Below are 12,713 nucleotides of genomic sequence, written 5' to 3'. Positions count from 1 at the left end.
ATAGCGGATACAAGAAATTGGATGACTCGTAATTTCCTACTTCTAAATTCTGAAAAAACAGAGTTTCTAATTATTGGACAAAAAAACTTCCTCACGTAATAACCTAGAATACTGTCTAACACTCGATGGCTGCTCTGTTAAGTCTTCGTCGTCGGTTAGGAACCTGGGTGTGCTCTTTGATACCAATCTTTCATTTGAAAGTCACGTGTCTAGTATCTGTAAAACTGCATTTTTCCATCTTAAAAATATATCTAAATTACGCCATATGCTCTCATTGACAAATGCGGAACAATTAGTTCATGCGTTCATGACCTCAAGGCTAGAATATTGTAATGCTCTACTGGGTGGTTGCCCTGCACGCTTAATAAACAAACTACAGCTGGTTCAAAACGCAGCAGCTCGAGTTCTTACCGGAACCAGGAAGTATGACCATATTACGAAGTATGACCATGCTGATTACTTACAAAGCACAAAATGGTTTAGCTCCGCAGTACTTGAGCGAGCTCTTAACGCATTATAGTCCGTCACATCTATTGCGATCTCAAAATTCCGGCCAGTTACTAATACCTAGAATATCAAAATCGACTGCTGGCGGTAGATCCTTTTCCTATTTAGCACCAAAACTCTGGAACAGTCTTCCTACCATTGTCCGGGAAGCAGACACACTCTGTCAGTTCAAAGCTAGATTAAAGACACATCTCTTTGACCTAGCATTCACATAATACATTATAGACTTCTATAATTTAATGTTAGGCTGCATAGATTAGGTCAGCCGGAACCGGGAACACTTCCCATAAATCCTGATGTACTCATTACATCATGAGAAGAATGGCATCTACGCTAATTTTAGTGTCTGTGTTTATCCCAAGGTTTTCCTGCAGCCTGCCGGATCCAGGCCGTATCCAGATCTGACGAAGGACCTTCGCCTGGACCGATGACAACGCAGTGCTGAAGTGCCAACTAGTCTCTCCCTATGGAGGATCCCTCTACCACTATACAGATAAGGCGTTGTCGGGAAAACTCGTTTCGCGTTCCTACCCCAAAGCAACAAAATAAAATAAAATTCTTTATCAAAATTTATAAGGAAAGACAAGTACTTTGTTTAGGCTTGGCTTGTAGGGAATTCCAAACCTGCGTATTTTCGAACGCACATAACTATAGAACCCATTCTAAATGCGCATGTGAACGCCATCAGCGTTTCTCACAGGTTCGCGTTTAAAGTCTGTGTAGAGGGAATGGTGTCGTCTTAGCGGCCCCTAATTTAATAACAAATGATCGTTGCGACGGAAGCAAATCAATCAAAACTAGCTTTAGATGGAAAATAACTTAACTCTGCTGTAAAGCCAGAACAATCTCTGTTACCTTAAATTATACGCTTATCTCTGTAAAGCTGCTTTGAAACAATCTACATTGTTAAAAGCGCTATATAAATGAAGATGACTTGACTTGACTTGACTTGACTTTAAACTAATGAGAAAAGCTCCATCTACATTTTGTCACTGACACCAAATTCAAATGTGAAATGTTTTGCAAAGTTAAAACACTATAAATCTAATTATTTAAAACATTTTTTTAGGGGATTCAGTTCTACACAGTAAAAATGGATGCTGGCAATTGAAGGCAGAGTCCTCTTTCCTGAGGCTGACCTACCAGATATGTCCTCTGCATTTGCTGTTCTCTTCGTTTGCTATTATGTGCTTAACAATTGAGTACCAAGTGGAAGCAGCCACTACTTGGAGTTCATTCAGAGGCAAGTACATCTTGCAGTGATAACATGCTATAATATCAGGTAAACATTACAGAGATAGCCCACCCAAATATGACAGGTCTGTCATCACTTACTCACCTTCATATCATTCCTAATCTGTATGCTCTTCTTTCTTCAGTGGAACTCAAAAAAATATATTTTGAAGAAAGTTGGTGAATGAAATGTCAGAACGGCGCCTGACTATTGGCCGACGCTGGTCACGTGATCACCACGACACATGCGTGTGATTCTGACCCAGGAGCTGGCCAATAGTGAGGTGGCGTTCTGGCGTAGAACCAGAAAGCGCTGCACTGTTAACATACATCAATAGTGTAGGACAGTGGTTCCCAAACCTGTCCTGGAGTACCCCCAACACTGCACGTTTTCTTTGTCTCCCTAATCAAACACACCTGATTCAACTCATCAGCTCATTATCACATGGGTTAATGAGCTGATGAGTTGAATCAGGTGTGTTTGATTAGGGAGACAAAGAAAACGTGCAGTGTTGGGGGTACTCCAGGGCTGCATTCCAGTCCAAAATTGTCATGCCCTTCATTCGCTAACTTCCCTCAGTCTCGTTCACTCGGATGTATGTCATTGCTTACGATGCACGAGTGCTCACTACTGGCAGAAACTGCAATGGGCTGAATTGGAACGTCCTAAGCCCTTGATCACTTGGAATCAGCTAAAGAGTTGATTTATTATTTACATTTTTTTCCCTTTAAGAATTTGTTTAATGCAACATCCAAATGTATATAGGTGTGTGTGGGTTGTTTTAAATTAAAAAAATATATAATTAACATATCATAGAGTTGTTTGTTGTGGTGGTGATTAGACGAGATCTGTGGTGACGTCACAATTGTACTGCACTGTGGGACATATAGGTACCTGAAGTGTACATATGAAGTAGACTCGCTCCCTCGGTCAAAATCGAGGGAACGAGGGTCTGTCCATATAAACTTCCCTCGTCCACTTCACGAAGTGGAACGCACTTCAAAATGGCGGCGGGGATTCCTCTGAGGGGAAGTGCTTAGGGAAGTTCGCAAGTGCGTGTCTAAAAGTGGACTGGAACACAGCACCGGACAGGTTTGGGAACCACTGGTGTAGGAGATTGACGTGGCAGAGAAGAGATTGTTGAATAAAGTCGTTTTAAAGTCAGGGGCGGGGGTTTGCTCACAAAAAGTATTCTTGTCGCTTCATAACATTAAGGTTGAACCACTGTAATCACATGAACTATTTTTAACAATGTCTTTACTACCTTTCCGGGGCTTGAAAGTGGTAATGACATTGCTGTCTCTGGGAGGGTCAGAAAGCTCTCGGATATCATCAAAAATATCTTAATTTCTGTTCCAAAGATGAACGAAGGTCTTACGGGTTTGGAACGACATGAGGGGGAGTAATAAATGACAGAATTTTTGAATGAACTAACCCTTTAACTCTTTCTAACAGAATATTCTGTTGGATGGAAATCTGAACACACATGTCAAAAAACAAACAAACAGAGCCTCTGCTTTTAAACAAAGAAAACATTTTATTCTAGCTTAATGCATTTTTTTATCAACACTTTATCAACACTTTTTTTTTTCAAAGACCACAATGTGCATAAGCAATGCTTTTATTACTGCTTCTTCTTCACCTGTGTTTTCATCAGGAGATTCTGTACTAGAAGATGCGTAACAGCGCCCCCTACCATAGATAGATAGATAGATAGATAGATTAGATCTACTCTGTTACGCATGGAATCAGCAGACAAAGCAGCGCTCCCAGATTCTGTGCCTCTTCTGGAACCCTCTTCTTTGTTGGTTGTTGTGTGGAAGGTGGTCGATTAGCTCATACAGTGTGAAGATGCAGAAGGAAATCTCATCATAAGCCGTCCTTGTGCCGCTCTCAAACAGGCAGGCAAAGACGGCAACCGCCGGGGCATCAGCAGACATCAGCTCAACATAAGCCAAGTCTGAGTATGCACTAGGGCCATCGTATATGATCCACGGTCCTGACCAACTGTCTGGGTCTCGTGGCAGAAGACTGAGGTAAACTCCCAGGTCTCGGCGGGCGTTCGAGCGCGTGGGATGAGAATAAACCACCCATGTTGGAGGGAGGAAGTTCTGTGAAGAGCTCAGAGCCGGGGTTATGCTGACAGCTGGTGGGCTGTAGATGGACCTCAACTGTCTCAGATAGTGTTGGGATTGCCCAAGCTGGTAGACTGGGGCTGGAAATCCAATCACACTGCCATGACACCCATTTTTCTGCTCCACTAGTTTCTGAACCAGCTGGCCGTCTTGAAAAACGGCTCCCTTATCAAAACTAACGGCCTGCACCCGGCAACCTGATACACTCCGGGCATTGCAGTACAAAATGTTGAGTCCGTCTTCCTCATCTACCGACACCATCTGACACTCCACGCTCTCTGGCGTGGACAGCGCCTCTCCAAAATGCCACACATTTCCATGAGTGTCACTATAAAAACAAAACGAGTGTGATGAAGTCTTGCACTTCCTGCCATAGCAATTTCTGCAGTCAATATGGTAGGCATAGGCTGGGATTATCAGCCTTCCAGATTTTAACTGTGTCCCGTGACCTGGACCCACAGCAAAAGTGGCCCACTCTGCCAGCAATAAAACACACACAAGGGTTTCTTTATTATTTTAAAAACCTGTGACATCATGTTCATGCAAAATATCAAACTAAGCTGTGTACATGTGGAAATTAAAGGCCAATTCACACCGTACTGACAGACACTTTGTTGGGTTTTTTCAGAGCTTGTTTTCACCCATTGAACATGCTGAATCTGCGTTAGGATGTCTGAGAAGTGGCGTGGTGTAATCCGTTGGTCTGTGTTAGGGTTGGGAATCGAAAATACTTGAGGTCAGGAATCGGATACTTGTTATAAAATTAATATTTCGATCCCTCGTATCGATTCCTTTGTGTGCAGTTTAATATGAGACGTGAGACGCTGCCCACGAGTAACAGTATATCGTGCAGCTCTTAAAGTGACAGCAGCCTAATATTCCTGCTGCCGTCTCTATAATAACACTAATCAAACAAAAGACAGAGAAAATTCACTTGCTGTTCTTCACTGAATAACTTTTGTAACTATATTTGTAATTTATATTTTATTTATAAAGTGCAGTGTTATTTTACCTTTGATTAGTTTGTGTACCTGAATATCTTAAAACTGTTTATTTCAAACATATACAGTATTTGTTAAGTTGTATTTATTTACTGCGATTGATCATTTTTTGTTTGTTCTATTTTAATTACTGAGTCTTTAATAAAGCTTGAAATTTTAATTAGTTAGATTAGTTGTTTTTCTATGGTATTTTTTAACCATAGGCAAAAGTTCCTTGTGTAAGTGTTCTTTAGCCTGTTGATATTTGTTCATGGTATTCAGCCACAATGAAATGTTTTACAATAAGACTTCAAATAAATGTGAATGATATCTAAGGTTTATTTTTACCTTATTGGAATTGAAATTAGGAAACCGATAAGAATCGGAATCGATAAGTATCGTTAAAATTCGATACTCAACCCTAGACTGTGTCTGTCGGAGCAGTGAGAATTGGGTGAAGACTGAAGTCAATAATTTCTGCATCCACTGGCATCAAATGTAATTGGTCAGACAAACACAAAGTCCCACCATGTGTCACAAGTTGACATGATGGGCTGCTCAAACAAACAACATTTCACTGTTTACAATCTGACCAAGGAACATTTCACCCAAAAATGAAGATGTGAAACATTATGTGAACCAAAATGTATAGCCATTGGGTTGAATTCACCCAACAAGGACATTCATTGAAAAACCTCCAGTTGTGCTCCACAGAAGAGTGACTGAAATTTCATTTTTGGGTGAACTATACCTTTTAATCTGGTTAAAGAAAGACTATTTTAACATTGGCTTTACGTATCAGACTTTACCTTTAATGGTGTCCCCTAAGAGCGTCCTTGTGAGGTCTGTGACGGAGCTCCAGGTGTCCCCTTGGTCACTGCTAGACACGTAGCAAAGCCGTGTCACGTTCTTCCCTGTGATTAACTGGTAAGACTCAGAGGTGTGACCCAGAATAGCGATGAAGAACAAGAAGATGGTGCCCGTAAACTCATCATAAACGGGGCAAGGGTTCATTGAGCGGTGGCCCTCCAGTCGAGCGCTACTCAACACCTCCATGTCTTTCCACTGAGGAGAGAGAGAAGATGCTTCTTTGATTATGAAAAAACATATTATCTATACGGTTAAACCTCTGGTGCTGTTTGGTACGAAACTTGCTAAAGGTTTTGGCACTTGCTATGTGAACACAAAAAAAGCATGGACATGATTTGAACATGTTAAATGGTCCTGTGAAAAATAGTCACACTTGTGCTCCTCGCAGTCAATAATGAGCACATTGGAAATTAATGGGAGACGAATTTCCTCTAGTGGAAGTGTTTGATACTGCAGCAAAACACAATCTTACTTGAAAGCTCTTTTTTGAGACATCAAGCTCAAATTTGGAGCACAACTTGTTTAGATTTATTTGATTTTCTTGCAGTTTTAGAGTAAATGTGATTTAGTATTAGTATTTTAGTATTAATAGTATTTTTGCGCATTTTTCATAACAATACATGTAAAATTCTGTTACTTTTTAAGTTCACTTTTTAAAACTTTGTTCACTTCAGCAATAATCTGCCAAGTGTTGTCTTTGAAAAGAGATCAAACTAAACTCTGTTGCTCTAAAGCATTCAAGATTTACGACAAAAATTTATGTCGAAAATAAAATTTTCAGGTCTATGCTCAAAAAGTGAATAAATGGATTATAAATACAGCGTAAATATAATTTAGTATAAAAAAAATCCCCTAAAAATATTAAATAAAAAACATAATCAAACTAAAATATAGCACATTCATTCACAAAAAAAAAACAAAAAAACAAAAACATTCGGCCATTTTTTACCGACACGCGAAGAGCACCAGAGGGTTAATAGCTATAACAGTGTTGACATATGAACGCATCTTACTTCCACATAGTTTTTGTAAAAGGTGCCTTTGCGCATGACCAGCAGATGTGCTTGAGCGTCTGCCGGAGTCAGTCTCTCCTCACAGAAGGCCAAGAAACAGCTGGAGCGAGGAACGTAGATCAAAGCAGGCACGCGATACGTGACTCCACTCGGCTCCTGCTGGAAGAGCGTGGATCGTGCTGGGAAGTACTGAGACCCCATAGCCTCATATAACTAGAAATAAATTGTTCAAGTCAGTACCCTTTATTATGTACCAGTTCAAACTCGAATGCAACATTTGCAATAGTGAACTCTATAAATGTTTTCCCTCCACTGTATAGCGGCTGGTTTCATGAGTTATGAATAATCACATCATGAATATGCAGAAGTGACAATGGTGGAAGAGAAGATGTTCACTGCATGGTGGATTAAACTTGCTTTTTTTTTTTTTTTTTTGAGCTTGACAGCTCTAGCTTGCCGTCTGATTTTCATAACCTGGAAAAGAGCAGCATGGACATTCTGCTGAATATCTCCTGCCGTGTTTCACTAATGAACTCATGAAGTCATTTAAACAAAGAAAATCCTTCCTAAAGTCTTCCAACTTTCAAGGAAGTAAAGCTACTGAAGTTCTTGGTGATAAAAAAAAAAGTGCTGACACTCACAAAACATGCAGAAAGTGTGACATTCAGTGAGGACTATTGTGTTAAAAGAAAGACAGTTGGACAGAGAGCACAGTTCACGTCAGCATTTTTACAAAAGGCTTATTCTGGCTTTTAACTCGACTCGCAGCTGAAAAGGCAGCGGCTCTTTCTTCACAATAGTTTGTTCATCACAACCATAGTTAGTATGAAATACACAAAAACGAGTTGTTCACTTGCTGTGATAATTCTTAATATTGCTGTGATAATTTCAATAATCACTGTAAATAAAACAGAAAATGTCTGTCTCTTATTAAGACAACAACAAAAAAAAATACCCATGTCTACAATATCCACTTTCTGGTCTTTGCTTTTGGGTAATTGTGTTGAACATGTTTTCATTTTCTCAAAAATATTAAAAAGAATGTAACAAACCATTTAGCTAAAAGAAATCAATAAACAGAGGAGCACAAAAAGAGTACTTACAGCAAACAGGCAGCGTCGTGAGATGAGTGTCAGATGCGCGGATGTGTGAGATCGAGAGGTTGAAAGTGTGAGAAAGTGCTCGTGTTAGTCTGTGACAAGTGCCCTATATAGCACAGACTATCAGATGCTGATCCATTCACTGCCATGTTCGCTGTTTGTGCATTGACCTAGAAGTGGGCTTGACTTGTCAAAAAATAAAAGCCAATCCAAAATTACATCTGTACATCTATTCAGCCTGGGGTGTTTTGTTTTATGTGGGGAAACGGGTTGGTTGGCTAGGGCCACATTGACATTGTCACTTTAGCACCATATAACCATAAGACTGTTCAAAGGTGCTTTACAATAATGAAATGAAACGAATTACAAACATAATAATAATAATATTTTTTAAAAATCAACACTTCACATAGCATCACACAACACTGCATATTTAAACCATAAAATAAATTTATTTAAAGGGCATAAAGAACAAGTTTTTAAGTTTTGGGTGCTAACCCATATAGCAACATTTTGACGTCCCAGATAAATCAGATAAGAAATCATGGAAAATCTGTGTATATTAAATATGGAGTCATCTCAGCCTTTATAAGCTTGTTAACAAGCAGAATCACTGAAGGAAAGAAGAGAACAGAAACACAAGAACTACAACTGACTTCAGACACAGCTTAGATCAAATCAACTGAAGATAGAAGAAGACTTTAATCTCTGAAGATCTCAGCAGAGCAGGATTAAACAACTGAGTTGATTTTCAGAGCCCAAGAGACGTCAAACTGTTGCTATGTGGGAATGTGTTTGAAAGATTGGGACCGGCTGCCTGAAACACTCTATTTTTCAGTCTGGTTCTTGGACAGAGCGATTAAGGCTGAAATAAAGTTAAATGCTGTAGTCCAGATGAGAACCCTTGTGCGTCCTTATGGACATTTTTGTCTTTTTCAGTTTTGTTTTTTTGATCACTTTGCCTGTGTTAATGCTAACTGCATAAAATTTGGCACAGGTGTGTATTTATATTGGAATTTTACTACGTCACCGTCATCTATTTTGCACTATTAACACAAAATAGTTCCTCTCAGCGCTTTTTGGACAAAAATGTCCCCATTGAAACCAAACTGCAATTTTTAATCCCAGGGCCATTTAACTATAAAATGATGCAATCTTTGTTAAGAGGCTTTCATTCTGTTGTCAAGGCTTCAAAATTTTAATTTTTACTATTTTTTACCAGATGGTGCATTTTTTTTGGTTTTGGCCTATAAAGCAAATACTCGCTTTATTCCTGTTTTCTGCTTCTGCATATTATAGAGCCAGTTGGATAAATTATGCAGTGATAATTGTGTGGGTGTGTTGGTATGGATGTCTGAGTGTGGTTGGTATGTGTGTAATAAATAAAATAAAATAAAAAGTGTGTGTGTGTGTGTGCATGTGTGTTTATAATATTTGAGTGCAAATCTAAAATCCAGTCCCTGTGTTCACCAGTGGAGTTTTACTGGCATCTAATGGGGAAAATCTCATCAGCTCATCAGCTCCACATAAAAGCACACACCTCAGCCTCAGTGTTTGTCTAGCCTTGAACAAGGAAAGACTGTCTTACCGATTCTCCATGGTTCCCAGCGATCATTGTTTTGAAGTTATTCCTTGTGTCTTCCCCTGTTTGTTCTGTGGAAATCTACCTGCAATGCTCACCTGTTGTGCCAGCATAGTGAAATGAAGTAAAATTTATAGATAAATAAATGTATATATTCAATATATATATATATATATATATATATATATATATATATATATATATATATATATATATAAATTGTAAATGGACTTAAACATCCAAAAACCTGTTGAGTAGTGGTCTTAGTTTCAAACATTCCGACATGAAAAGTGAAGCATTCACGTGACTGGAAAGAAAGTGCGGCTTCGTTTTTTGTTGATCACGTGTTTCTCTAAAAACAATACACGCTACGGCACTGAGCTTCATGAGAAACTGTGCTGTGAGCTCGATACGCGCTTTGAAGCTTCAGTGTCAAAAGTAACATCACTACCCAAAGGTTCATTACTCAAAGCTTCATTCAGCATTGCTCACTAGCGACACCTAGCTACTGTGCAAAGAAGTAGCAGACAAATTAATTAATCCTGAGCCAATGACCTGAGCAGACATTTGTCCATTGCCTGGGTATAAAATAAAATATGTATCTTTCTCTGTCTGAGTTTACTTGTGCAGAGACAAGTGTCACACACACACAGCTAATTAATTATTCATAAATTGTTTGGATAGTGACGCTGTGTTGAGTGTAGTGCTTATGGTGGAGGGAGTGTAATAAAGCAAACTGCAACAGAATAGTCTGGGGTGGGAAAAGTTGAGAATTGTTTTCTTCCTGTGCAGTGAACTGTTACTAGTGTTAGTGCAGTGTTGCTTATGGGACTGGGGATATAGAGGAGCAAACAGCAACACAGGGTGGGTGAAGGAAGGATTACAATTGATTTTTATTGAGAAACAGATTTTTTTTTTTTAAGTGTGTTGGGGTTTAGACAATTCCTCTTCTTGGACAAAACCTCTCCAGCCTTGCAATATGTCCTTTCGCATGGAACAGAGGATGCAGGGGAACATAAAAATGCTAGTGCCAGCTGGTATAAGTGAGGATACAGATGCTTCTGTTGAGCCCAATATACTAGAGGATCCTCAGATCTTGTGAGATTCACTTCTGATAAATCTGCTGTTGCACTTGAGCTCCTACTGTGATCAACCATGCTATCCAGCAGATTCCAAAGGTCTCATAATAATAGAGGAACAAAGAAAAAAAAAAGGGTTTCACAGTACTAATCACCAATGTGAAAATTCACACAACAAAGAAACATACTACTTACTGTTGTCTGTGGATTGATGAAAATACATATTGAATATTATATTCTGCTATATTGCTATATTGCTATACTCCATCAGAGAATGTCTAATAAGGGGAGAAGTTTCACTCTCAGAAAACTTCCGGCTTCTGAACTGGTTGCAGTTCCACTCTGGCTCCACATGAGGGCGCTCACAGGATGAGTGCAGAATGAATGGAGGTCTATGGCGCTATACCCCTCAAAATCCACTTTTCTCAGGATATAATTTTTTGTCTAGTAATTTGAATGTTGTATTCGAAAGGAGATGCAAAGAAATTACACATTGCTACACATGTGTTAGATTTTTTAGAGTCACTTATTTGCTTTAAAAAGTCTTTTAAAATGTCAATGACGTCATACACATCGTACGACCAGAGATACTGCTTTACGGCAATCCTTCAGTCACTTTGGTGTTTTCGCGCTCTGCACTTTCTTTCCTCTCGAGGCATCGACAACACAGCTGACACAGGGAAACACACAACACAGCTGACACAGGTAAATACACGTGCTAGAAGAGTTTTTGTTTTGTTTTTTTCTGGTCCCGCTTCGGATGCCACGATGCCATCAAGCGGTATCTCTGGTCGTAATCAGTCCTTCACTGACCAATCAGCGTTCATTAGCAGAATGCTAGTGTGTTATGGACAACAACAACTCAACCTGTAAGAAATCAAAAGGACATAAGTACTCGTTCATTCAACTTTCGACCTATAACCCATGTTGAACTTGCAAAACCTACAATCAAATCTGAGATTTCTCAACAGCAATCGGGTGAAAGAGACAAATTTAGCCGTCTAGCTCCATAGACTCCCATTCATTCTTCACTCTTATGCAGAAACGCTAAGCACAGGTATACTTGTTGTTCTGTGGAGTTTCTTTGAACACATTATCATTGACTTTTTTGCAGCATCGGCTTATTGGATCAGCCGATCAGGGTTAGGGGCAGAACCTCAACCCATCAGGTTGCTGAAGCTCCGCTGCTGGCTAAAAGAGCTACTGGCACAGACAGACGTGCCGGCTGTCTCAATAAGTGAAGCAAAGACAACCCTAACAGGAGTCGAACCCGGGCCGCCTGGGTGAAAACCAAGAATCCTGACCGCTAGACCATATGGGATCTTCTTCCCACCTGAAGCAGGCCCATTGGCTTTTAGTGTGTGACCGCCCCCTTTAAGAACATGGGAATGATCCAAAGGGATTGTTTACTGAATTCAATTTCATCAGGCTCACCAGAGGGAGCTCTCCTTTGCCTCGCCCAGGGGGTTCAGTTTCCGGCCATTCCTGCGATGGCATAACAGACTCTATAAACTGGTTGTAAAGCAAGGTCCTTGTGACAGTACTCATGCAATGCATTTGAAAGAACGCATGGTAATGTATGGTAATGTTTATCCCACTGACAAAGCAGCCTATTGTTTGACTGTACAATTTTTTATATTAATCAACCAATCTAATAATAATAATAACAAAAACTATGGGCTAATAAAACGAAATAATAAAAACGGCTATGGGTTGACAGCGAAGTAAAAGAGGCAGAGCGAGCCAGCCAGGAGTCGAACCTAGAATCTTCTGATCCGTAGTCAGACGCGTTATCCATTGCGCCACTGGCCCACCAATAGGGTGACCTTGAGCTTACACGGGACCTGTTGGTGTTTGACTGGGCAGAGGCCTGTCATGACATCTACAGGGTGGGCAATTTATATGGATACACCGTAATAACATGGGAATGGTTGGTGATATTAAAGTCCTGTTTGTGGCACATTAGTATATGTGATGGTCACCACCCATCTTGAGGAGTTTGCCCCCTCACATATACTAATGTGCCACAAACAGGACTTTAATATCACCAACCATTCCCATGTTTCTACGGTGTATCCATATAAATGGCCCACCCTGTACTTTTTCTCAGGCTATTAACAGGCCTGGAGCCAACGTCAGGAAGGGGTCCGATGAGGGGCCTGCTGTAAAAACCTTGGAGATGGAGGCCTCACATGTTGGGGATCTCGGTTGCT

General features: G+C 40.0%; 2 protein-coding genes across 2 annotated transcripts in view; one reads left to right on the top strand and one right to left on the bottom strand.

Moving 5' to 3' along the window:
- dnajc30b (DnaJ (Hsp40) homolog, subfamily C, member 30b) overlaps positions 1-12,713 on the top strand; it is a 354,582-nt gene that overhangs the window by 314,503 nt on the left and 27,366 nt on the right. The gene's annotated exons all lie outside the window — the stretch shown is intronic.
- Positions 3,263-8,003, bottom strand: neu4 (sialidase 4). Its single transcript, XM_079886462.1, has 4 exons — positions 7,843-8,003; positions 6,740-6,952; positions 5,666-5,921; positions 3,263-4,352 (listed from the first exon to the last, which is right to left on the bottom strand). The coding sequence occupies exons 2-4, from the start codon at positions 6,938-6,940 to the stop codon at positions 3,490-3,492; spliced, it is 1,320 nt and encodes a 439-aa protein (XP_079742588.1). The 5' UTR covers positions 6,941-6,952; positions 7,843-8,003; the 3' UTR covers positions 3,263-3,489.

Source organism: Squalius cephalus, assembly GCF_949319135.1.
Source record: "Squalius cephalus genome assembly, chromosome: 11".
NCBI classification, from domain to species: Eukaryota; Metazoa; Chordata; class Actinopteri; order Cypriniformes; family Leuciscidae; genus Squalius; species Squalius cephalus.
Note: the sequence above shows the minus strand (reverse complement) of the source record. Positions and strands in the feature narration are given on the sequence as shown.

Bases quoted from the DNA above. Each gene is read 5' to 3' on its own strand.
- neu4 (XM_079886462.1), bottom strand. From the start codon at position 6,940: ATGGGGTCTCAGTACTTCCCAGCACGATCCACGCTCTTCCAGCAGGAG. The intron at 5,922-6,739 runs GTAAGATGCGTT...CTCTCTCCTCAG, and splicing joins TTTACAAAAACTATGTGGAA to TGGAAAGACATGGAGGTGTT. The intron at 4,353-5,665 runs GTAAAGTCTGAT...TATTGCTGGCAG, and splicing joins CTTAGGGGACACCATTAAAG to AGTGGGCCACTTTTGCTGTG.